A 27,933-nucleotide genomic window follows, 5' to 3' on the forward strand; every position below is an offset into this window, starting at 1 on the left:
GATTTTAATAGGCAATGCATTTGAATACCAAAATTTTACCTGTAATTAAGATTTAAGTTCAATTTTAAAAAGGAGCCCTTTAACTTGACGCTCTTAGAGTACAATTTCATATTGTAATTTTTAAGGTTAACTTAAAAGTTCAGCTTATGAAATCTTGCAATTTATATTACAAATGGATGTCTTCATTATAATAGAATATTACCGCTCGATATCATCAATACTTTCGTGAATTAGGCTTTAGCAGTGACTAAAGAGACTTATGAGATTCATATAAGAATATCATAAAAATCTTTGCAAATAAACGGTTAACATAATTTCTAAAAATGATTGATTTGTAATGGAATACTCAAACATTTACCTGAACACTCAGAGATATTTAACCCTCTCGCAAACTAAAGACCTTCACCACACTATTACAGTCACGATTGCAATATTCCTATACCCCGGAGCGTTCTCCCTCGCACCTCCCTTAATGGCATAAAAAATCAATTTCCCGCCCAAATTACGCCAAGTCGACAAATTGCCAGCGTCTAGCCTATAATCGAGTATTTGCTTTATAAGAAATTGTTTTTGGTATACAAAACGTGTTCGTTTTTGAAAAATATTGACTAAAAAGTAACTGTCGTTGTAATATTTATAGAACTCATTTAAATATTAAGTTATGTAGGTTTGATGCACCAAAAAAAACAATTTTAAAGATGTCAATATTGCTCTATGACTATATTTAAAAAGTACTTGAACAGTAAATATCAATATTAGACTGGATAGTACAAGAATGTGAATTCTTAATATTAACCGGAAGTAAGCCCGTGGTGTATCGCGGTCTTTTGGGATACTCATTATACTCATATTTATTATTTAGGTACGTTATGGAAATATGAATCTCATACATAACATACTCGTACTTCACTTTGGGTTTTCGTATAGTCATCATGCTTGTTTGTTTTTCTCATTAAACTCATATATCATGAATCACAGAATAATCAAAGGGATACAGAACATGTTTTCATGATACAAGTACAGGCAATTACACAAATTAGCGGGCCCCCTTTTTCGAGCTTTCTAAAGAGCCTTCCTGTTTTAAAAGGACTCTCGACGCCCGACATGAGTTGTGTACTGAAACTTATGGAGGACGAAAAATAAATTGCCAACTATTTATTTCAAACATTCTCTCCATCGATTCTACCTATTCTTGGTGAAAATAAACGAGGTAAATGCAGATATATTCGCTTTATACACTTTTGCGCGAAAAAACAGTTTAAGTATTTGCATGTGCCATAAAAATGCGAAAATATGCCTTCAGTGTCTAACTGCCACCACTTTTAGAATAAATTTAATATACCTCTAGAGTCGAGGTAATTAGACCTCAAACGGAACTAAAAATGCCAAAGCATTCACAGAAGCAAAATTATATTTTCAGCAAAATGACAAGATGGCGGGGTTCATTCCTAGTAGAAATTTTCTAAAAGAACCGTCTCGCTTCGCTTAATAACTTTAATTGTCCGCCGCGACCGTCGCCGTCTGCGAACTCGATCGAACGCGGAAGCGAACGTACCTATACATTGCAACGCTCACGAATTCCTCTCACCCACACCAGCCTTTATTTCCATCAAAACAAACGCACACACCCGAAAACTGTCTGCCGAAATACGTGTACACGCACAATGATAGTGCGCATGTGTTGGTGTGTGTGAATGAGAGGGAGAGTGACGAAATTTCACTTTCCGTTTTGGCAACGTCGCACCTCCCCGTTCGTCGACATTTGAAAGGGGGTGGCGCGGCTAGTGGATTCCGAACATTTTCATTTTTAATGTTTGCACCGCGATTCAACTTGCAACGATGTCGCCACTAGCTTAATTCTATAAACTCAATTTTTTTTTACATATTAACGGAATCCATAGAAAACTAAACATAAAGACCCAACTTTGAAATCAAAAACCCATAGCGTCCTATTGATAGCGAACTTTGAACTATCTTTACAAAGAATCAAAATGAGATAACTATTCTTTTTTAGCAAATATCACGTGGATTTAAAGAGGGGTGGTGTAATAACAAAAGGCAAAAACCTAAAGCGAGTCGTAAAGTAACGGTACTATGTGTGGGGACTTCAAAGCTTGGACAATTCTTGGAAGTGTCATCGAAAGGGACGGAATGGCATGTCTCTCGCTCTACACTATCGACTGAATGAGACGCAGTCGTACTTTTCGTACAGTTTTAAAAATTTTGTCCGTGAAATGAAATTTAATTCGTTCTTCAGAAAAGAGATTTATTAAAGTGTAGTGTTTTAAGAGTCGAGTCACATTCAGTTTGTAAAGTATGCCGAGAGTGATTAATGTTTTTGTTCTAATTCATTTTTGGGGGTTTCCATGGTTCACTAAGTTAACGATTATATGACGTTAATTCAAAATGATCTTAAGATTATTCAGAAAAGAGATTTATTAAAGTGTAGTGTTTTAATAATATTTGTTTGCTGATTAATGTTTTTGTTCTAATTCATTTTTATATATTCAAGATGGTTCGTTCCAGATTATATTTCGTTTATTGAAAATTGGAGCAAAATGAGTGTAGAATAATATGTCTGACTGGACGATCGCGTCCAGATTTTTTTTTCATCTCAGAATAGGCTAGTTTCCTACTAGTCAAATCAGCTTCTTTTAAGAACTGTCAAAACGATTTGCTAATATGGAATTACTATGAAATACTGAGGAGTGACGTCACGGTCAATTCATTTACTTTATATGTTTCTCTTTGACTTATTAAAACTCTAAATTATCTTTATTACCAAAACATAGAAACCATCATCCAAATCCACAGCGCAGGCTTCGTCAAAATTAAATAAATTAATTTTATTAAATATAAATTATGTTTTAACATAACTACTGTCCATATTTTTCTTCCAGGGCACAGCTGTTGCGGCGTTTTTTGGAAATTATTCAAAATGGCATTGGCATATTCGGTTCAGGAGGCTCACAGAGCTAGTAAGGTCAATAGGTACGGATAAGTGTGTCATAAGGAGAAGTGCGTCTGTTCTTCACATTTGACCGTTTTACTCATTGTCACAGGTGTTTTTGCGAGTTCATACTTTAGCTACTTGCTACTTACGATTAGTGGTAAACGTATGAACTCTCAATAAACACTGATAATTGGTTTAAACAGGCCAAATGTGAAGGCCAGACACACTTCTCCTTATGACACATTAAACCGTATTGACCTTATTCTTTTTTCGTCTTGTAGCCGAAAGTATTATTTCTTGTAGTATTTTCGTCTTGTAGCACATCTCGGACACTGGCGATCAAATATATGAAAAAGGCGCGTTCCTAGCACACATTCTAAGCTTGTGTAGGTGAACGCGAACCATGCTTGTATGAGTGAGATATGACAGGTCGACTGTTCGCGTTTTTGACAGGCGGTAACTCTGAGGTAACCGAGAGGGGGTGGGCGGCACTTTCAGCGGGTAGCGGGAGTGGCCATACTGTACGATAGTACTCTTTATTATACTGTGCTTGTAGTAAAGAAACATGTAGCCATGACAGCCATGTAATCGATCGGGCAAGGCTGTGCAGGCTGCGCGGGAGTCGGGTGTCGGCGGATGTGGGCGCGGAAGCGGCGCCGGACGTCGCCATCTTGCCCGCCACGCTTTGTTGCTGAGCTTACCACTCTTTACAATGTTTATGAACTTCCGCGTTTCTAAAATATTTTTAACATCAAATTTTTTTTTGAGTTGTCCACTACATAATTATAATATTGACATTATCTTCCGTGTTTTTTTTAGTTTTTATAAAAATATACTTGTTTTACACGTTGCGTTGATTTGTGCGATTGCAAAGGAAGTTAGTTAGAACACTCGCCATATTGCTTGACACGCTTTGTTGCAGCTTCCGTGTTTCTAAAATAAGTTTCATGTTAATTATTATCATTAATTATACAAATAATTCTAATATTTGCTTCAGTGTTTCCTAAAATAAATTTAACCCTAAATTCTCCCATATAATTTAAATGATATATTTGGAATTCCGTTACACATTTGCGCGAGGTCTTGATCACTTTTTCGTCGATATACAAACCATGACGAAATATGAAACCACCTATAATATTGTATTGATATATTTTAGTATGATAATACATGTGTGTATTTATGTATATAGTAAGCCTCTTTCATATACGAATTCTCAAAATTGCAAAAGAACAAAATTAATTCTACGTATTTCAAATACAAACATCACCGTAATTTCGTTTCCTTTTAGCCGTCAGAAGCCGATCTGTCCGTAATTTCATATTATTATTCTTGCGACATGATAAATTTTCTCAGCTCCGCACTGAGTAATAATTCTTATCTGCACCATTGCCTCGAGATTTATGTTTATAACAATCTAACATAGAAATAGAAACTCTATACCGAATAGTATACAGAACATTGTGGATTGAAATAAAGTTTATCAAAGTGACATTTGACAGCGATTCAGGTAGTGAATAAGATCGTGTATAAACAAAAAACCGTAAAGGGCCAGGTAAAAGTCCTTTGTGCGCGTTTTGCGCAACAAAGGTGCGATTTCGCTGCGCTTACGCACAATAGCTGATAAATTATTTGCTAATTTGCGGAGATCGCAGCTGGCGCGATGGCGATGCGCGATGGGATAAAGATTGGTCAAGATACTTAGTTGTCTTATCTTCAAGTCTTCTTACTTAGTTGTACCTTAGCATATATCCTTCTAAACCGCGGTAAGTATACTAGACTACTAAGTACGTGAAAGCCTGTAATTAAGTACTATAAAAGCTGAGTAATTTCGTAATGATAAAGATGTAATATAATACCTAACTAGCCTGGCCCTTAACATAAAAAGTAAAATGAGCTACATTTGCGAAGTCTGTGTACAGTAACTAAAAGTTAATTTGAATAAAAGGTAGCTTTTTGATCCTTTTTGGTTACTACTTTTTATGCTAAGCCAAGAACTGATGTTGTTGCGAAAAAGTGTTATAAAATCGCAAATACAAAAATATTCACACCTGTTCCTATGGAATAGAGGAGAAATATCTGTTCTGTAGTTTATAAAACTACTCTTTATATCCCTACAATATAGTTTTTTAAAAAGTTTGATTGATTTTTCTTTTGATTAAATTAAATTAAGACGTATCAAACTATATTAAGCTTTTAACTCCTTTAATATAATTCTAAATGCCAAGTACGATCTAGAAGCGAATACCGAAGTACCTACACACTTTAGCTACATTATATTTTATATCTAAACCTAATAGTAATAAAATTTATTTTCGCTTGCACGCTCAAGAAAATGCAACATCGCATTTTCACCCTCGACTTTTCTTGTCGATGACTCATTCGGCCTTTAACATGCCGACGCGCCCCTCTATTCAAATTAAAACCTTTTCGTTTTGTGTTAAGACTGATTTTAGCTTGTAAATATCCTGATTGAGCCAAATAATTAAGACAATATTTGAACCGTTGTACTGCGCCATGTTTAAAATACAATTAAAACAAATAAGGTACAATTAAGGGCATATTTTTATTTTGTTGTGGATTTGATTGTTTTAAATTTCACACATTTCTACTCAGAATCATGAGCTCTTTTGATTCTAGTAGGAGAAAATGTCTCAAAATTTCCATACATTTTTCTGCTTTCCTTTGAGTTACGATCAAACAAATTCTATGAGAAATTGTAACTCAGTGGAAATAAAAAATTAAGAGTCAAAACGATCTTGAGGTCACGATTCCGAGTAGAAAAAATATAAAAATATCCAAATTTGGAAAAAAAAGTAAAACAGAAAAGAAAATAAAAATCTGCCCTTAAATAAAATTGTTTTTTGCTGGGTTCGTAATTAAACAAAAGTTGAATTGCAAATGAAAAGTAACGGAACTAATCTGTTTTCTAGCTAGGTTACCTCTTTTGTTGGTCGCCATCCTGCATGTCTGTGGGTTCTGGAATACAATGACTGGCTTACCTGAAACAATTTAAATATACCTTGTCAGATTTAATATATCAGGAAAAAGTATAAATAAGGACTTTTTCAGACCTTATTAGGCATAAGAGCTAAATTGTCCGACACAGATTATTTTATAATTCAGATTTTTAAATTTCAGTAAAATTTTGCTCGGAACCAGATTAGGAAATCTTAATTAAAAAAAAAAACGCAATATATATCTTTAACCAGAGTTGTCCTTATCACACCAACTTTTAAGAATCTAGTCAGTATTACAGTTAAGTACATTGAACTGAAATTCCTAAATCACAGATCCTTCTTTTAATTTTGTCATTTTAGCTTCAGTTGTGTCTTAACGATCTGTCTGAACAAAATCGACCATTTCGTGAGTGCGCCACGCCCCCTTGATTGGAATTGAGAAATCATGGGCGTACGACTGGGGAGCTCCATGTCGCCACTTCCAGTGTGAACTTCCGATATACGTAGTAATTCAAATCAACTGCGAATATTGATGTTTCGTTATATTTCCCTCTATTCCTCTAGACGCGTAGATAGAAAAATAGAGGAACGCATATCCACTGGAGGCAAAAGTAGAAACATAATACGGTTACGGATTCCGACAATCAAAAACATAAAGGAATATTTTAAAGCTCTGCACAAATTATAGAAAACGAATGCTATACCCGTAGTCCGTACGTATAATGCAAGAATGCTGTAAATCTGTCGACAGCATGTGATACATATTCAGGTAAAAAAAAATCTTGACAGTTACTATACATACATGAATACACACATAGTATATGTAGGTGCTAGTACATACTAGCTACTTGTTTTCGAAGATTTTCCGCGTATCTGACATCCGAGAAACAAAAGGGAAACATTTTTGAAGCTTTGTACGTATAATGGAAGAATGCCGTAAATCCGTCGGCAGCTGTAATTACAGCATTTGATTCATATTCAGGTAAGAAAGTAAGTACCCATCCCTTGAGTATTACCTATTTACTACTAGAACTACTAGTAGGTATGTTCCCGAAGCTTGTTATAGGTTATGAGGGTTTTTTCAATTGGAAGTTTAAGAAACAAAAGGGAAATATTTTTGAAGCTTTGTACGTATAATCGGGTATAATGGAAGAATGCCGTAAATCCGTCGGCAGCTGTCACTACAGCATGTGTACCTGCGCAGCTGCTTGCTGATAAAAGGTTGCGCTGAGAGACGCGTTAGGTGAGGTCAAACTCGTTACGTCACGGGAAAAAATGTACATATAGGAATTCTTAGTTTTAGTCCAGTACATATTTTATTTTAATGAATATATATTAACGTAGGTAATGATAAAAGGTTGCGCTGAGAGACGTGTAGGTGAGGTCAAATAGATGATTCTAATTTGTGTTCATCTATTTGTAAATAACAACAACACGGTTTTGATGTCATTGATTGCATTATTAAAAATTTAATAATATATTGCGAAGTTTTTCTCATAAATATTCAAAATAAGTCTCCGGCTTATTGATAGGTTAGAAAACTATCCAGAAAAGGTAACTCCTAATTGTACAAGACAAATTAACAAGCTAAGAAATTCCTTAAATAATTTACTAGGGATAAAATAGAAATTCTTTACTGTCATCGTCAATTTGTTTTGTTTTTTTACGGTGTTTCCAAGCTCCCCTCCCTTAACGGTAAGTGGTCAACCCGCCCATAGACACGTGGCGCTAATGTGTTGCCAACTGGAAGCTTGTTAAAAAAATATTATCTATGGCTTCGCAAGGATGCGCGCAAAAAGTTGTCATAGCTTAACTTTTTTACGATCTAACGTTGCAAGAATATGTCAGATGCTAGGTTATAATGAACAACGTTATTAAAACGGCAAAATGAGTAATTATGCTGACTATTTATGGTGTAACATTTAAAATTTAACTTATAGGTTTTATGTGAAATGGCTGCTTACTAAGAATTTGTACATAATCATTTGTTTGTTTATGATGATGGTAGGAATTTATATTTATAAGATAACACATTATGATAAATATAATTATTGAAATAATGACGCAAATGTAATAGTTTGTGCTAGATTAACGAAATACGTTATAAAACCAATAGATATGTTATTTAATGAACTAGGCAATAAAAACATAATTAATTTTTCACTTTTTACAGAGGTACTCGTAAGTTATATAATGCTGACCTATCAAGAAATTCCAATACAACCTGTGCATGCAACGTTTTTTACATTCATTATGATACCATCCAACTACGTTCAGTCGATTATGTAAGGGTCGTTTTCGCAGAAGTTATTAAGCTGTTGAAAAACAATGTATTGGCACTGGAGTGAATAAAATGCTACTTTATTTTAAATAACGGCTTCATTAAACGAGGCAAATCGAGTGGGTTGATCGCTCAGGTGCTGTTTAGTTGGACTTACAACTAGGGATGTACCGACTAGTCGCCGACTAGTCGGGAAAGCCGACTATCCGGCCACATTTGTAGTCGGCGAATAGTCGGCGACTAGTCGGCAAAACAGGCCGATTAGTCGGCACTTTATAAGTCATAGAAAAATAGTAAAAAATAAATTAACAGCTGATATAATTGTACTATGTAGTATGTACCGATTCATTATGCCTTGGTTAGTCAAAAGAACAAATATCTGTGATCATCACAAAAATAAAAATGTCCTACCTAGGGCTACCGGGTGTCATAGGCAGGATCACTAACCTTACCTTAAAAATGGAAAATATATAAATATTCTCATAGACCTTTGAAAACATGAACTTGTAAATAAAATTTAAAGTGCGAACGAAGGACCACAAATGTAATTCTAAATTTCTGATGAATTTAGTTGAAAATTATGCTCTGGCCGACTAGCCGACTAGTCGGCCGACTAATCGGCCACCCAAGCGCCGACTAGTCGGTAGTCGGCCTAGTCGGCCAAATCACTAGTCGGTGCATCCCTACTTACAACACAACACACAACATTATAGATCTTAAACTTCCTTGCACAATATGTATATAGCGAGTACTGATGTGCCGACGGAAAGTTTCCAAATTTCTGAAATTTTCACATAGGAAAACTTCGGAACCTTTCCATTATTTGTATGGACAATTGTATGGCTGGAATCTTTCCATTTCATAAATTTCAATTCCCTTTATTTTTCGTGAACTTTCGTGAATTTTTCATGAAATATAAGATTTTTTGAAAGTTTCCGCAACTTGCACATCACTAATAGCGAGGTAATGCCGCCAGCAAACTTGGTACAATGTCTCAAGAGCCTATTTAAATTTAATCCAGCTAAACGTTTCTTTATCATGCAGAAACGTCTGCGAGCGATATTACATATTTTTTAATTAAAAGAAAATGAATAAACTCACACGTCCAACAGGATTTGAACCTGGGACCTTCTGGATTACCGATCAGCTGGTTTTTCATTTAATTTAAGATTATATTTATTTAAGCTAGCTATTAAGTTATATGTTTAGTCTTACGTAGGGTTGTAAATAGAAAAAAAAACAAATGTTTTTTTTTTCAGAATTGTGAAAAAAAACATGAAAAAAAACTGAGCATCTTGGTTTTTTTTCTAACTAACTAACTAACTAACTATTGTGGCTCAGTGATCCAAAGTGAATCTTGGCCTCCGAAACGAGAGATCGCCACCTGTCCCGATCCTGCGCAGCCTCTTGCCAGTCTCTGACTTGAAGCCGACGCAGATCCTCCACCACACTGTCCTCCCAGCGGTACCTGGGTCGACCCGCCGGGTGGGTTTTTTTTCTAAATATGTTTTTTTTTCAGATGAACAAATAATACGACAATAACGGTTCTTCGTGAGTTGTAACGTGTTTCAATAACAATAACGTAAATTTTAATTCAATTAATATTCAGTATACAAACGTTTATTGGGGAATCCCCGATGCGGCGTGCAGCGTGGAGGCGGTGGTGTTGCCAACAGTAAATAGTGATAACTACCAACTACATATTTCGTAAATGTTACTTTTATAAGACCAGAAATTAAAGTTATTTCATTAAATTCGTTTAATAGTTAACATTAAGTCTAAAAAACCGTATAAAAGTATTAACTACTTTCAAATTTTGAGATTTCGTACTTTAGAAAAAAAACATACTTCAGAAAAAAAAACTGTTTTTTTTCACGGTTTTTTTTCATGTTTTTTTTTCAAGCCAGAAAAAAAACCGTTTTTTTGCAACCCTAGTCTTACGGCTCATTTTTACGGCAAACGGTTGAAGACATAGGTACAAAATATCACAATGTAATGAAATTTGCGAAATTTTATCTACATAAATAATATTTGTCAAACTGATATTCTGTTAGTGTATGGCAAGTAATCCTACATAAATGGAAACTTGCTTTACTGGCGAGTCCAGTTTCCTAACCTTTGACGGACTGCTGACATTTTGATAGAACCTGATAGGATACATATTGTGCACTATCCTACGTCGTTAGTAGACATAACGACCATTTTTATAATGAGTTGATAATGTATAAAAGTTTAAACTTAAACACACTATATGTTAGTTATTATACATAGTATATAAAAGTATAGACTTCATTCGTTATTATTTATGCAGTATTATAAACACCCCTATGATAGACTTGAAGCCAGTAATGGGATGTATACCATTTCATCCATACTAATATTATAAATGGGAAAGTGTGTGTCTGTTTTGTCCGTCTTTCACGGCAAAACGGAGCGACGAATTGACGTGATTTTTTAAGTGGAGATAGTTGAAGGGATGGAGAATGACATAGGCTACTATTTGTCTCTTTCTAACGCGAGCGAAGCCGCGGGCAAAATCTAGTATGAAATATAAAGAAAAACAAGCCTTTAAGAACTGTTTTCAGGCACTTTACTATGAATAAGATTCATAGAGCTTTTTAAGTTGAAAGTTTAAATAATTATTATTTTTCAAAATACATAAATGGCACAATATCCATGACTATTGTAAAATATTTGGAACACAGTTTTTTCATTAAAAAAATCATCTTTTCAATAAATGTTGGATACCACCACATATGCGCAAAAACATTTGAAAAATACTTAGAAAATAAACATAACATTTTATATTTTAAATCGATGCAATACCAGTCGGATTAAAACCTCGAATTTATTTTTCAACCTTTTATCCACACAGCACACATACGCACAAAAAGACATACAATTTCTATGGGTCGAGTCTACCTGAGCGTGCCATAAAAAAGAGGTCATCAACCCCAACAGCTGCTCCAATTCAACATGGCCGACATTTTAATGTCAAAAATTAATAAATGCAAGCCAGTTCCAGTGATGGATCGTGTATTGAGAACGATTTACTTGGCTGCTCATTTTGTATGCAACTGACTGGTTATAAATCATATCAATTTGATTAAAAATGTTTAATAATGGAGGAAGTGTTACGTAAATTATAACAGTAATTACGTTTATGGAATCGGTTCTAAGTAATTCAAGTTACGTGATGTATGGTAACTATATTTTTATATTTAGAAGGTACCTCGATAAATTAAAAACTAGAATTTATTTGGTACGGTACAAGTATTGAACTAAAAGTCTGGCCATCAAGAGATTCATTGACTGAAGATTACCAATTGCACCTATTAATTTGTCTGAAACTCTTTATTAATAACTTTAAAAATAAATTGCTGCATGTGTATAGTTTTGAACAAGCTTAGCAGTAAGAATGTATATAGCAACATATTCAGTAAGAATGCGTATATCCCTACAGACTGAGACGTAGGTGTTTTGAAATAAGGGTGGGTTCTCTATTGACATCTTTCTAATTTTTAAAATTTAGTTTTACACCTACATATTTTGGTGTTACATAAAAAAAATTAAGTGAATATTTTGTACTATTTAGTCGCATATGTGCGCAGCTGAATAACACAGGATGCATTGCGCAGATGACGCGTAGACAATAATGACGCGACAGATGTGTGTCAAATTACTGCCACTAACTTTACTGTGGATAGTAAAAAGGGCTACTAAAGTGTGTAACGTTTATTTTTACACTTTTATTTATGCAACTATCAAATCTTTTTATAATTTGATTCGGGATAGTCACAATACTGTAAATTAAACCTCATCAGGAATTGATATCAAGCACTAAAGAAAAAGTAACTAAGTCAACCGGCGGCCGAGCCAGGAATCGAACCAAGGTCTTCAGCTTACGTGGCTAACGTCTTTGCCACTAGACACAACACCAGTGCTTTGCTACAGTAAGTGCCACTACCAATACACCAACCGGGTGTCCCGCGTAGCTTTTAGCGCGCTTTCTCAATAGAAATAGGCGGAAAAATCAAATTATCTATATGGAAAGGAGAACTCTCAATAACATTTTTCTTCTTTTCCTATTGAAAGAAATGGCTCAACATACTTCGTACACCGTAGCTACCGTATTTTTTCTCGAAGACGGCGTTTTTCAGCCAGCGTTCTCAATAAAAAGCGACGCGTAAATCAAATAAAGGTGTATCCGCAGCAGTCGACGGAAGCAAGTGACGTTCGAAAACCGGTGCCGAACCGTAAATTATGATTTACCGTTCCCGCCGGGCTCGCGTTACTGTTGTCACTTAATTACGATTACCGTGAGAATATCGGTTTGTAGATTGCGTGCCGTGCGGTGGTTGTTTAGTGTAAAATTAGAATAGGTATGTCAATTACATTTTTTTTTTTTTACAGAAAAAAAAATGTTTTTCACTCCCATATCCGTAATTATTAAGAGTCCATTATTGTCCAAGTACCGGGCAAAGGCCTCCCTCCTTCCTTCCTTCCCTCCCCCCCCCCCCAATTCCTCATCCCGTAAAAAGAGTTACATAATATTTACATGTATATATGTATTAGAAATATATATTAATAGCGACAATAAGGGTAACATTCAATGTATAAACCTATAGAAAACAATAAAATTGTAAGTATTTAGTATGGACCATCTGTTTTGTTACTATAGAAAGTTTTAAAGATAAGAACACCCATTAAAGATTTTCAAAGCTTTCTTCTATACATTCTATCGTAATTCTGTAATTATTTTAGTCTAACACAACTTAAGTAAGAAAGTACTAAAACATAACTTTATGTTCACTTTGAAATATTTTGCGATAGCAAGCCACGCTGCAATGTCGCTTTGTAAACTTTCAGCAATTGTCTGTAATCAGAACTTTCTCATTCGATAAAGCGAGGTTTCGGATCTTTTATTTTGATATCAGTATTCTAATATTATAAAGTCACATCGTAAGAAAAGTAACAATGGAGCGAAAATAATTAAATTAAAATTATTGTTTTATGTCATGGAAAATGTATGTAATTTTTGGTTCTACTACTTCTTCATTTTAGCCCATTCAGTTTTTCTATACAATGAATACAAATTTGCGCGTCGTTTACGCTATCGAATTACATATCTTTAAGTCCTAGAATGGCTTCATGGCAAAGGGTCAAGTTACTCAAGTTATATAAAAGGTAGGTACATAATTATATCCCGGTAAGGGCATTTATTTGTATGATGAGCACAGATATTTGTTCCTGAGTCATGGATGTTTTCTATGTATATAAGTATTTGTATATTATATATATCGTTGTCTGAGTACCCACAACACAAGCCTTCTTGAGCTTACCGTGGGGCTCAGTCAATCTGTGTAAGAATGTCCTATAATATTTATTTATTTATTATTTATTTATAATTATTTCAAACATATATATCCGACGACCGGTCTGGCGCAGTCAGTTAGTGACCCTGCCTGCTGCGCCGCGGTCCCGGGTTCGAATCCCGGTAAGGGCATTTATTTGTGTGATGAGCACAGATATTTGTTCCTGAGTCATGGATGTTTTCTATGTATATAAGTATTTATATATTATATATATCGTTGTCTGAGTACCCACAACACAAGCCTTCTTGAGCTTACCGTGGGGCTCAGTCAATCTGTGTAAGAATGTCCTATAATATTTATTTATTTATTTATATATACCGTAGAGAATAAATAGCTTGACCATATTTTTTAGGAAAATGAGTTTTTTGACTTTTAATACCACAACTGAAGGAGTGGAATTCCTTGCCGGCGGCTATATTTCCGAGCTCATATAATCAACCTTCAAATCAATGGTGAACAAGCATCTGGGCGGACTCACTCCATCGTAAGCCACGTCTTTGGCTAGTCTGTGATCTAGAGTAAGCCCATTTATAATAAATAAAAAAACTTCAGCAACATAATTTTCTCTTCTGATTTAAAAAGTACAGTGAGCTGTGAAATAGATAAATTATGTATGAATTCATTGATAAATTCGCCATCAAGCACTTTTCCTCTGTTTCTGTAAAAGTATATAAATCTGTTGTACAACAATAAAATTACTACTAATACTACTTTTGCAGCTTACTGTACCTACAATGAAGGAGCCTCAATCATCTCCAAGCATATAAATATCCTGCACATTTAATCCCTTATTTGTCCTCCATTAACCCCTATTTTCTCGAAGCACTAATTGCGCGTATCAAAAGCCGACGCACCTCTATTTACCTCGTTTACGGTATCTCCCCCGTAGCCTACATCGGTGCATAAAAAACTGCAATTTGCCTATCAGTGCGTGGGTCACACAATAACCAACTTGCGACCCTTCCCAGTGCAACCTGGCCTCTGGTGCTACCCCAACTATCAGAACAAGTTTAATTTTAGCTGTACTATTTAGAAAAAATGCTATATACGTCTTATGATGATCTTTTGTGTGAAGTTTTTGATTGAATAGATGTCACTTTTGACACTGATAGATCAGACGAATCCAAAAATAATTCACAACCTGGGGCCCGTTTCTCGAAAGGTACAAGCCTTGTATTACAAGTGCGCGAACTGTCAAATCGTATGGGTTGTCATGGAAACACACTTGTAATACAAGGCTTGTACCTTTTGAGAAACGGGCCACGGAGGGCGATTTTTGAATCTCGCATACAGGATTTTGTCACTAAAATACCGGTTGAAAACGGTGACTTGCTTATTATTTTCAGTGACAATTTTCTGAATTCGAACGCGTGAGACTCAAAAATCGGCTTGCTGTTATTAAAATCAGAATACGCCTGAATGTCTTAACTGTTGCTGTTAAATTCACAAATGTTTCAGACCAGGGGGCCGATTTTTGAATCTCACGGCATTCGAATTCAGAAAATTGTCACTAAAATACCGGTTGAAAATGGTGAATTGCCTATTATTTTCAGTGACAATTTTCTGAATTCGAATGCTGTGAGACTCAAAAATCGGCCCCCAGCTACAGATTGATTTATTTCTCAAATGTCTTTGTGTAAAAAAACAAAGACATTTGAGACATGACATGACAAATATGTTTTCACCACACCAACTGGTAAAGGCTTTCTTTGCTATTCGAAAACAAATAGCAAAATTGCATTTTATCCACAAGGGGGCAAAGTAATTTCATACAAATTTTAACTCGATGTCTTAATCTGGCTGCTAGATTTTACCTATAAATGATGATTTTGAATCATAAATATTGAATAAATCGATGGATTTCATTTATTTTGATGTTTTATAGTCAGTATTTTGTTCGTGTTGGTGTGGTGAAAAATGTTGTGTTTCACTCGGTGGCAAAGTTAGTTTAACCTTCGTGCCTTGAAACCCTCGCAATGCTCAAGATTCCACTTTTTGAACCTCTCGCTACGCTCGTGATTCAATATTGGAATCTTTCGCTTGCTTGCATCATTATTATGATTAGAAGATAATCATAACTTTGACATGTAACAAATTTATAGTGTAATTTTTATCATGAACTAAAGAAATCTAAATCTAAAACGAATCTAATCATGAAAATGTGAGAAAATCAAGCAGCGCAGTCACTAAGCCCGATTTGTTTGATACATCAGAGGTCTACCGTGGTTGGTGGCAGAAGGGAGGCCTGGGGGTCGTTAGCCTGCCGTTGATTGTTCTATGAGAGCCGCAATGACTCACTTGTGTATGAAAATAAACGGGAATATGCACAGAAACTGTATCGGCATTTAGTCTACATGAAAGGAAAATAAGCTTATTTTTTTACATTGTGTTAGTATCTAAGGGTCATGAGATGTAAAATATTTATTTGCATGCCTAAGTATTAGATATTTTAAAAGAAAATATACGGTATCCAGACTTTTCACTAAGAAGCATCTTTTGTATTTCGAATTCATGTTTTATGTAGTTTCCTTTAGGATTACTGATTGTCTATGTAAATATTCTTTGTCGTCTCTTCAGCAAAATCAGCAAAGAAAGCACAAAACATAAATACAGAAGTAGCAACTTACTTTCATGTATATTCATTCTTTGAACATAAACTTTAAAAGCTGAAGTATGTTCCTATGTAACTATGTATCAATTACAGTGCAATGCCTCATTTTGGAACAGCCCCTCCTCCTAAATTAAAAAAAAAAAAAAACTTTTTTTTTCTTTTAAAAGCAGGTCGAAGGTACATGTCACAATGGCCTACAACAGATTTGTAGGTTACGCGTGCTCCCTAGGCCCTTAAGCTGTGCACACACGGGGTGGAACACATAGGCATGTGCTGCTAATTGAGCTAGGTAAATAAGGGAAGACATAAGACGAGGGGTTAGGATTTGTTTTGTAACAAGACGGAAAAACGGATAAATGGAAAACTAGTCAGGAAAAATCATAAGATCATTTTATTTAAGTTGTGATGTGCAATTTATTGTTAATCGACAACCATGCAAAACAGTTAAAGGATCGATAATTTGGATAATAATAGTAGAGTAAACAATATACTTACAAGACTGAAAGAAAACTAAACATTCCAATTTACATTTGACTGTATGACTTCAGAGATCTGTAACTAATTGCTTTTGAACGGAAATAAGAGCCACAAAAACGGCCCGATTCTAGGACTTCTCTAGCATATTTTCGTCGACGTCGGTTCAATTCCAAAATGACCAAAATCAAGTGTGCCTGTACTGACCCTTTTAAAAAATATCTCGACACCTCGTTATCTACCTGTAACCTTAAAAAATAACATGTTTAAACATGCAGAATGAGTCACGCTGCGCCAACGGGTAATGAAGCGCGTATGAACTGCTAGTTGCGTAGGCACGTCCATTTATAGAGAGCTACTGAGCCACGCATTTCTAGGTGATTTACTTTCAAAACCTAGTTTGTTTCCTGGCTACTCGGCTGTGCTGAGTAGTGGAGCATTTAATTTAGGTTAGGCTTAAGGGTAGTGGGTAAGGGGTAATTGGAATACTTGGTCATTTAGCGAGCGAGTGTTGGTAATTAGTATTAATTAAAAATAACTCTATTGACTTATTTTCCAAATAACAAGCTGAGACGTTTTTAGTACACGTACCTACAGTTGAAGGAGTTGATAATAAGTTTTTTTTTTAATGGAAAATAATCAATTCTGTGTCAAAAAGAACAGCTGGTTTAATAATAATCAGTCATGTCACTTCTTTAATAATCAGTCATGTCATGACAAATTTGATAATTTTATTTTTTAAATCCATGTCATGTTTTTGTCACTTGTCATGCCATGCGTCACTTTTGCACTTAGGTACATACCTACATATATACCCACTTGTTAGACCGTGACAGGTGATAAATGATAGCCGTGCATCTTAGCCCTGCTGTTATAAGCAGACTATTTTTTTTTTCAACATTGCCTAGCACTAATTACCTCCTTGTAAACACTTGCATAATGAATTTTATTTGTAATGAGAAAATTAAGAAAATAAAGGCTAAAGGGCGTCAGTCCACCTGCCATTGAGTCAGCCATCAATCTATTTCTCTAGGGAATCCTCTGGGAAACAGGGCATTGTCATGGGAGCTGTAAAAGTAATTTATTACCCGTCGTAATGTGAAATGCATTGTCGTTATTGTAATGTACCTAAGGATACATTTCAATTTCGTAATTGTTTTGATATATTTTTTTTTGCCTAGGTATATTTTATTAAAGGTTAATTTTAAATGTTTGTAAGTCAATTCAATGATTCGTTCTGTTAATTAATTAGAACTTGCTCAATTGATTTTGAAATTATCTCACAATTTCAATCAATTTATATAATTATGATAGGTACCTATAAATAATTATATCAGGACCGCCATATTCAGTGTCAAACTTAGGACATTTTGGTATATATAAGTGTGTACTAAGCTGTGTGTAGGTAGGTACGTTACAAGATGTTTGTAAAGCATATTTACACGAGAAAGCGGTGGCGATATTAAAAAAAAAACATTAAACCAGAGCATAAATACTGGCAGCTCAGAAAATCCTAGCTACACGCGTATTAAAAAAATGTGTTAAAATCTCTTGAACGCAGTAATTAGAGATGCGTTAAGCGCTCGGGGCTCGGAAGTGAATGCGTGGGCACGCTCGATTTTACCGCCACTGCTTCTGAACGCACCCCTAAGCTCACGCACACACCTATCTAGTGTTTATACGTGCATAGAGGAGGATTTATTTCTATTTCTGCGGATTTATTTGCCTAGGATTTTCTATTAGAGAAATATTATGAAAGGGCCGCGAGGGATATTTTTTTTCAATTGTACGGAAAACAGAGATCGCTGTGTTACTGACTTACTTGCTTATATTTAAGTTAGCTTAAATTCAAAACCCATTTTATTCTACCTATGGATAAAAATTGTATTAAGTAGTTTAACTGCCCTTTTGTACTTAAATAATGTATTGCTAATAAATCTAAACATTTATATTCTCAAAAGCCCACATTTTGCCAATGAGTTTATTGCAAACCATAAATTATTCTAAGATTATAGGGGAACAAAATAATATAGTAAATCGTGGGCGCGAAAGCTAGAAAATAAAATGCATCGCCTTCGATTTCGTATCGTCACAGTAAGGGGTGCATCGACGCACCCCTTACGCACTTACACACACTTGGACAAGCACTTCACATGCACTATAAAACTGGGACGCCATTGGTCGACCTGCCTGCGCATGTGTGTGTAAATGTAGAAAGAGGTCGGTAATGTGTGTAGATAGAGTTATTTATATCGTGTTCTAGGCTGTATGAATTAGTTGCGTGCATTGGGGTAGTCTTTGCTCAGAAAAAGTATTGATTTGTCGCTCGCCCGCTCGGAGCTTGCAACTGGCTGGCAAGATGAATATTCAGACGTTTTAAAAAAAGTAACTATCAGATTTAAATAAAATAGGAACGTACAAATTAATGCAGATGCTAAAAACCGGTCTTTGTAAACGGTTTTATAACGAACACAGCTTTAATTCTCTATTTAAATTTTTATTATACACCGACAATGGTCCTTTTGATGCAGGCACATCGCGGTCATGCTTTTTAAAACAGGTATGCTGTGCTTACGTTGAATAAATTATTTTTTTCACTTTAAAAACTATTTGCTTGATTATTTATCATTTGAATTTGTTTTTTTACTGAGTGGAAGTACTTCCACTTTGCGTTGAAGGAACGAACCAAGAAAAAAGTCTACGCAGCTGCCGTCGCGTCCTAATCCGGTGTGAAAAAAGTTTTACTATTATTTCTTAGTTTTTTGTAGATACTTTATTTAATATAGCTTTTGGAAGGTAATTGTTTAACGATGACGTTTGCTTTCTTACTAATCAATAAGCATGGTATAAATGATCATGTCATCAATGTGTTCAATCTATATGTTTAAGTATAGTAAAAATGCATTATTCTATTTCATTCCACTAGTAGTCACGAGATGTGAAGAACTTACAGTGTATACATATGTATTATGTATCACTATAGCCCATTTCATTTTTATACGTACCTACTACATACATATTATACTTTATTCACAGTCATTAAAAATGTGCACAAACAGTCTCTAAACAATGTAAATTTACCTTTTACCGTTAAAAGCTAAAAGCTATTTACAAGCACAAACTAAAACTAAACTAACTGCACAGTGAGCAAAAGCGCAGCAAAATGTAGGGAAACTCCACTAAATTCTAAATAACATGTTGCACAAAAAATAAAACCTAATGCGCGCCGCTCAAAGCTTTGTGATAATGCATAGTTGCATACGACTTTAAATTTACTAGTTGGTTTAAAATAAAAATAAAAACTGTGTTTTTTATACAATATACCTACATTATATTTATGTTGATACTTTATAGGAGAGTACGCAAATATTGTAATTGCATGAAAATTGAAACTTACAATAGATAAAGGTGGTAGGTATTTCACAAAAATGTTAAAAATTATAATACCTAATTAAACATGCATTTTACAAAAAGTACAATATGTATTGCCTCCAGGTAAAAACAAAAAAAACAATTACGAAATTCTTGTTACACGTAATAATACTTAGTTGCAAGTCATGCATGCAAGATGCATCATTAATGACCTATCCGTTACGTTACATCAGCTGATAGCACAAAAACCGGCAAGAACCGGTAACATCTGCCGGCTGAATCAGCGGCACGTGCCGGACTAAAAGAAAAAATAAAAAATCAAAAGTGTAAACTCCCACCGACCGTTATAATCGCGCGGCCCACTGGGTGGACTCACGTGGTTCCACGTTCGAATTTTTTGCCTGACAGTGATATATCGGCCAACAGGCCAGCTCTCAATTCCTTTTTCGAAATGTTTGTCGTGTTTGTCACTTAATTTAGGGATGCCGTTTTTGATTTAGGAATTGCGGGGGGTTTAAACAATCGGCAAGCTATCATCACACTCCAATACTATGTATTGCCCTTTTTAAGGAGAAAAAATGTAAAAGTTATGTAAGGCTCACAACTATAAATAAGTTAACCAAATAAAAAAGCACTCCCAAGAAATAGTCTAAACAAAATTACAGCGCCGAAAATGGGATAAAAGTCGTAAACCATAATCAAATTGCAATCACAACAATAAATTCGTTTTAATTTCAAGATGGCGACATATTTCTGTGTCATAAATCGGTGCCGAAAAACAATGTCGATTAAAGTAGGTACGCAGAATATTCGAGAAAACAAAAAAGCAATTAAAATGGACGATAAACGTAGATTTATGGACAAGTTTGTTAGTAATGTTTATTGCTAGTCTGTTTGCACGGCGAAGGAAAGCGTTATTCTTTTGCGAGACACTTTTTGGCGCGCGCCCATTTATGTACTTGGCTGTTATTATTTACTTAGGAGAATTATCTTTCTGAAACATGAAGGGACAAGGGACGCTTACTTTCAAGGTGAAATGATGCCAAAAACACTTTCGTGTACGTAAAAATAGGTAGTTAAAGAAAATGTATAGAACTTAAATACTTTCAGAGTTAGCAAGGATCCTAGAGAAGTTACTGAAGTGGTCTACTGTACACTATTTTATTTTATGCAAATAAATTACTCACTTACGTAGTTGTTTCTTATATGTATGTATTGTCAAAAAAAAAGCGTATTTTGTTCTGTACCTAAATAAAAAAAAATGTGAAGGTGTGGTAGGTAAATCTATTGTTTTTTAAATTAAACATGGTACTTTAAAATATTGATTTACTAAAAGTTTGTTGTACATATAGAGAGTTACGTCTTAAATTTTTGAGTAGCAGAAAGCAAATAAACGCCTAAATATATTAGGCAGCCCTAACATCACATACCGTAAGTTAAATTAGAAATGTATAGGATATTAACAGATAAAATGCCCTTTTGTACCTAATTCCTAAGTTCCCTAATTCAGCAACAACGTTTCGTAGAAATACCTAACCTTTTAGCTAGAACTTCTACAAAGTATTTCAGCTAAAAAGCTTTGTTTTCGTAGGGCAATGTAATTTACGATTTCAGGAAAATTTCAGTGAAGGTGATTCATCTTTCTTGTAAGTCAGTTCTATTTCTATTTATTGACGCATTTTTATGAATCGTGTAAGTAAAAGGATTCGACCGAGTCATCTTTACCTATTTTTAGTAATTCATTATTTTACAGATCTTATTAGTCAAAAATATAGTTTCATATACCTGGGGCCCGTTTCTCGAAAGGTACAAGCCTTGTATTACAAGTGTGTTTCCATGACAACCCATACGATTTGACAGTTCGCGCACTTGTAATACAAGGCTTGTACCTTTCGAGGAACGGGCCCCTGGACTTAAAGAAGTCATTGACATCTTACTTTTATTTAGCTTACTCACTAATACTACCTACTTAAAGCTACTTACATCATTAAAATATTCAGGGGTACTATTACTATGAAAGCGTTTTTGAACTAGGCAAGTAATTAAAATCCATATTGTATAATTTTACTTTTAAATCAAATTGAGGCTTATTAATTTCAAATATTTCAATCCCTTATTTCTGTCAAGACTTCTACATAAACCTGTAAAAAGCAGTACATATTTATAATTGTAAAACAAACATGAACTTAACCAACTGCTACTATCAAACTTATTATTTAATCTTAATCAACCAAAGAACACCTTTGCCCAACAATAGGTAGGTAGCGATCGATAAAAATCCTAAAGGCGGTCCGTTTGTGAACGAAGCGTTCTGATTGGAGGACGGGGCAGCTGCGCCGCACGCGCCGCGCTGCCCGACATGTGATAGGTACAATGTAAAAAAAAGATTTTTTATCAGTATTGAGCATGTGTCTATTATACTGTAAGACTTGAACGATAGTACAGCTGTCGTTAACCTTAACATGTCACGGATTACAAAATGTATTGGTTGTCTTATAAATTTTATAGCTCTGTGCCTACTTTGGATCTATATCTATGGGACAACGAATTTTACCTGTTTTAACAAGCAATTTATTGAGTTTTCCTCGGTTGTTGGGATCATAATCCTTTGCATGTGTATTTTCTCTGACTCTACGGTTCATAATAGGCATCCTTACAGTAAAACCATCGACAACTGGTGCGTGTCGCGTGCGCCGATGAGGGCGACATGTGATAGATACAACAATGTTACTAAAAAAAAATCAGAAACATGTGTCTAAACATTATCAATCGACTCAATTTGACATTCAGCTGTCTTTTTCAATTTTACCTACATTTGCAAAACGTTACGTTCCGCGAAAAAAAGTGTAGTAGCGTGATTTAGAATTGTAGAAGCTTTTCAAGTTTTAGTCAGCTAAGTTGACAATGATTTTGTGATAGCCTTGCCTGTGTAGTGTAAGGGTTAGTTAAACGTCAAATTTTTCTAGAACTTTGGCGTTTGAAACAATACTTGTACCGGTGGAGCTGTCAAAACTCTGTGACACTAAAAGTCTTCTTGTAATACTTAACACTTATTTATTAGAATAGAATAGAATAGAAAATATTTATTTGGCATACAGATACATAATAAAAACAAGTACATAATACTTAATAACTAGTACACCAAATAGGATGCCACTCAGCGAATACCGTGTCTTATAGACGCGGCACTGGTTTTCAGGGCACCCAGAAAATTAATAACTAGGTCTTATAACTAAGCAGAACGTATGATCACTTATACAGAAACTATGTTAGAGAAAATGTTTGTGTGTGTGTTAACCTACTAACAGAACATATTATTTATAAATGTCAATGTAAATAAATGCAAATGCAAATATTAAGTTGTTTGTTATTGTCTAAGTCAAGTTTTATTCACAGGGATATTTAGAGCAACAGTCACAGATAAGAAAGATAACCGCCAGGTGTCGAAGATCATAGATTTAATGGTCGCACCCGGCCTTTGAGAAATTGAAACAGTGTCCGGGACAGGAAATGTCTTGTTTTCCTACTTTACAATAAAATTGTATCAGAAGTATCAGAACTAAAATCAGTATTCATTAAGAGTTGGATATCATGAACGCCTAAAAGTTCACTAAGTTTGTGTCGCATTTAATGTGTAAAATAGTGGAAAAATTTTAGACATGAAAATCCTGAACATGGCAAGCAAGAAAACCTACCTTTGTCGATTATTCCAGTTTTGCTATCTTCGTTATTCGTTATTTAAAAAAATCTATTAATGAACATATTTTTTATGCACTTATCGAACAATGTTTGTTCGCTTAGCATTTGGCGTACGCAGCGGTCTATCCGATTAAACTCGTCTGAAATTCCACTCAGCCCTTTATCAATTACCCCCACATTTTCGGATTAACTTAATACAATTCTCGTTCGCAAGATGATTTGTAATTAGGTGAGCTAAGTAAAGGTGTCGGAGGGGGAAAGGGGGGGGGGGGTGCCTCCCTCTAAGCTTTACGGTGCTTGTTTTAAAACTAATTTGCTAAACTTCCTTCGTAGCCGTTAAGTTATAATCGTAAATTAAGTGGAGTACGCTTTTTTTCTTCGGAGGAAAATTTCCGACGAAATACTGGCCGGTTATTCGGCCGTTTGAATTGTGAAAAAGGAAAGTTGTGCGTTTGAAAAAAGAATCACATTCTTTTCTTGCTTTGTGAAGAGTATTGTAATAGTACATTACATCAGAGGCCGGGAAAATGAGGATTTCCGGCCAAGTGGATAGGGATACGAGGCCGGGAATCCGTTTTCACGCCGAGGCATGTATAGTGCTTTTCTCAAACATGTCGAAATTTAAAAAAAAGTTACTTTGCAGGCCTAGGCCTAAAAATAATATGAAATCCCTTTACAGTCCTCTCGAGTTGTTGCGCCCAAAAAGCGATACTTCCCAGCCCATTTTAAGGAACGTAAAGACAATATTTCATTGCATGTTTGAGAAAAATATATTTTAAAGCCTGGTTTTGTAATTTATTAATATTAGTCTACTTTATTGCGGATCCCGAAAAAAAAACACTAAATTAGTTTCTCCGCAAAAAAAAAACTACCTACCTATTGCAGACTTACCAAAAAGAGTAGAAATTAAAAAGTGGCAACATTGTAGTGTCATCCTTTTCAAATCAATATATGTGAGAAAACGGGACGACAATACAATGTTGCCACTATCGTACAGTATGGCCACTCCCGCTCCCCGCTGAAAGTGCCGCCCACCCCCTCCGACTCACAGTTACCGAAAGTAATATGTGGCGAACAGTCGACCTGTCAAATAAATAAATATTATAGGACATTCTTACACAGATTGACTGAGGCCCACGGTAAGCTCAAGAAGGCTTGTGTTGTGGGTACTCAGACAACGATATATATAATATATAAATACTTATATACATAGAAAACATCCATGACTCGGGAACAAATATCTGTGTTCATCACACAAATCAAAGTTAGTTATTATTATTATTTAGGTACTAAGCAAACAAGCAAAGAGACAGAGTTTTACGGTAGCTATGCCTATAAAAAATGTAGATACATTTATTTTTTAACCAAAATACAATAAAAGGAGACAGATAATGGAGTAAATTCGAAAGAGCAGCACGAACGATCTTTTCACGGGCTATTAACTACGCGGTTATGTTTTTTATTACGACTTTATGGTAACGAGTGTCTTTGTTTTGAATTTCGATTTTGTATTTATTAAAGATGGACTTATTCGTGTAGATTTAAAATGTGGATGCGATGCGGCAAATGTATACGTCTGATTATGAAAGAACTGAATAGCAGGTAGCTAGCGTGCTTATGAACAAATACTGTGACCTTAAGACGCTGCTAAAATATGAATAAATACGGAACTGTTCCGACCTTAAGACGCTACAGGAGCGAAAATGCTAAAATGGAAACATCAGGCGGACCGTATACCCTTATAAAAAAAAATAGAAAGGAGCAATTTGGGAATTCAAGTTTAATATACTAGTGTTATTAAATAGATTTATCGAAAAAAAAATTGTCCATTCAGAAGAACTCAGTTAAAAGATATTGCGAAAAAATCTTTATAAATATAATATAATCAATCGTAACGAAATTTGAGAATCTGAATAACAATGAAACGGTCTACTAAAACTAAACGGTCCGACACAGATAAAAATAATAATAATCTGTGTTGAAAAAATCATTGCTCTATCTTCAAAAACCAGGAAGGAAAAAGTCGAGAGCGTTTGTATGGAAAATTATCCCCTCCTGTATCGTCTTAAGATAGGAAGTGAATTCGACTCGACGCATGATTTTATACTTTTACGAAAATAGGATTTAGTGTTACTCTAGGGTACGCTACGCTACTACCTATTCTTAAAATTACTTGTGAAATAGTATACATATACAATAAAAGTCTAAAAAAATAAGTGACTAAAGTACTTATTGTTTGAAAAAACTTCACATTAGAGTTTGACCTGACAGAAGTGGCAGATAGGTCTTTTACCACAGTGACATCTTACACACATTTCAGAATCATTGTTTGAAAACAGCGTAAGGCCATTTCTTCTCAATTTTACTATTTTAATGGACTTCAAACGCGGTTGATGGCTGACAAAATTTCCGCAAGTATACAGGGTGCCCGGTAATCAATGGACAACCTTTTAACCACCAAGCAAGCACCTTATACTGGTCGAAAATCGACATTAAGGTTTAGTAAAAGTCGCCCTTTTTGTGAAAATCTCCAAAAGGCGACTTTCTAAACTTAAAGTCGATTTTCTGGACTATTTTAATGGCCCTCTTGGCGGTTGAAAGGCTGACAACGTTTCCGCAAGTATATATGTATTAATCTGTGTTTATTTCATACAACTGAAAAAAAGTGCTGAAAACCATATTTAAATACGTCTAACAATTGTACTTCCTGGTTTGCAACTTTATACTTCGCACCGAATAACAAATGCAAATCTCCCGTTGAATAAGTCATACCGCACTTGCGTCATCCGCAAGTTTTTCTTCACGATATCGTACATTGAATGAAACATGACCGGTGGAAAAAATGATCGTAAATTGTGAATAGATTTCAAGTGCCAAGGTTGATGTAAAATGTTGCGTTTCAGTCTAACGTTTTAGCCACGTGGGTACAAAATTTTGTGACAATTTGAGTTTCTTTCTTACCTTTGGTAACTTTTGTATTTATGTTTAGAATGTTAAAATACATCTTTATTAACCCCCGACGCAAAAACGACGGGGTGTTATACGTTTGACGTGTCTGTCTGTCTGTCTGTGTCTGTCTGTGGCACCGTAGCTCCCGAACGGATGGACCGATTTAGATTTCGTTTTTCTTTTGTTTGAAAGCTGAGTTGTCGGCAGTGTTCTAAGTGACCGGCCACACCAGATCGTCGCGTGTCTCGGGGCGCGCAACGGGCGTCCGCGCCACGCCGCTTCAGTGTAATTCAAAAAACGTCTCCTCAGTACATTTTGTATAGGAAAGACGTAAGACGCGCCCCAGGTGGCGTGGCGGCGGCGGGGCGCGCGCCGCGCCGCTTGGCGGCGCGCCTTACGTCCTTCCTATACAAAATGTACTGAGGAGACGCTTTTTGAATTACACTCAGGTGGCGTGGCGCGGACGCCCTTTGCGCGCCCCGAGACACGCGACGCATAAGTGGGAACGCTGCCTTAGCCAGGTTTCATGAAAATCGGTTCACTATGTCGCGGTTGGGGGTTTTTCCAAATTTTAATTTACATAATTATAATTATAAGAAACTAAGACTAAACTTAGAATGTTTAGTTGTGATTCGGAAAAATAATAGCGCGCTGTCAAATCTTATGTGTTTTGGAATTACCTACATACATACATATTAAACTTTAATATCGAAAACATGTTAACACCTTGCTCGACATTACTCCCGACACAATAGAAAGAACAATGGGATTACGCCTAGTCGTTTAGTGTTCTCCAAGGTGTTAAGTGTAAAAAACAAAATCACCAAGCTAAAACGCCCTTTAGACTAAATTATGCTCATCCTAGACAATCGTACATGCTAAGTATGTAGTCACTCAAAGTCAAGTGCTACACAAACTATAGAGAATATAACGATATTTATGCGTTTTAAGGCATTATCACACTAGCGATTCAAGGGCAAGTTAAAAGCGAAGCGAAGTTTGAAATCGATGATTCGTGAAACTTCGTTGCGCGCTCGCAAATGCCAAGTTTGTGCAAAAGTTGCCGTAGTCTATACAGATCAAGTAACTAACCTTCTTCTCCGTGAGTTTCTCGCACCGCCGCTGCTTGCAAATCTGGTGGCTCTTGTCGTTGCGACACGGCGCACAGTCTCCACAGTTGTCCTTGCGCTGGCAGCCGATGCATTCGCCGCATCGCTTGCGCTTCTTCTTTGTCTGTGGATAAGTCTTTATGCTTCATT

The 27,933-nt window shown here is 35.4% G+C and overlaps 1 protein-coding gene across 1 annotated transcript in view; it reads right to left on the reverse strand.

Annotated features, from left to right (window-relative positions):
* Positions 1-27,933, reverse strand: part of LOC125226459 (DNA N6-methyl adenine demethylase) — a 158,759-nt gene that overhangs the window by 110,337 nt on the left and 20,489 nt on the right. The window contains 1 exon segment of the mRNA XM_048130444.1: positions 27,767-27,907. Within this exon segment, the coding sequence (XP_047986401.1) occupies positions 27,767-27,907 (141 nt within the window).

This window comes from Leguminivora glycinivorella, chromosome 5 (genome assembly GCF_023078275.1).
Source record: "Leguminivora glycinivorella isolate SPB_JAAS2020 chromosome 5, LegGlyc_1.1, whole genome shotgun sequence".
Classification (NCBI taxonomy): Eukaryota; Metazoa; Arthropoda; class Insecta; order Lepidoptera; family Tortricidae; genus Leguminivora; species Leguminivora glycinivorella.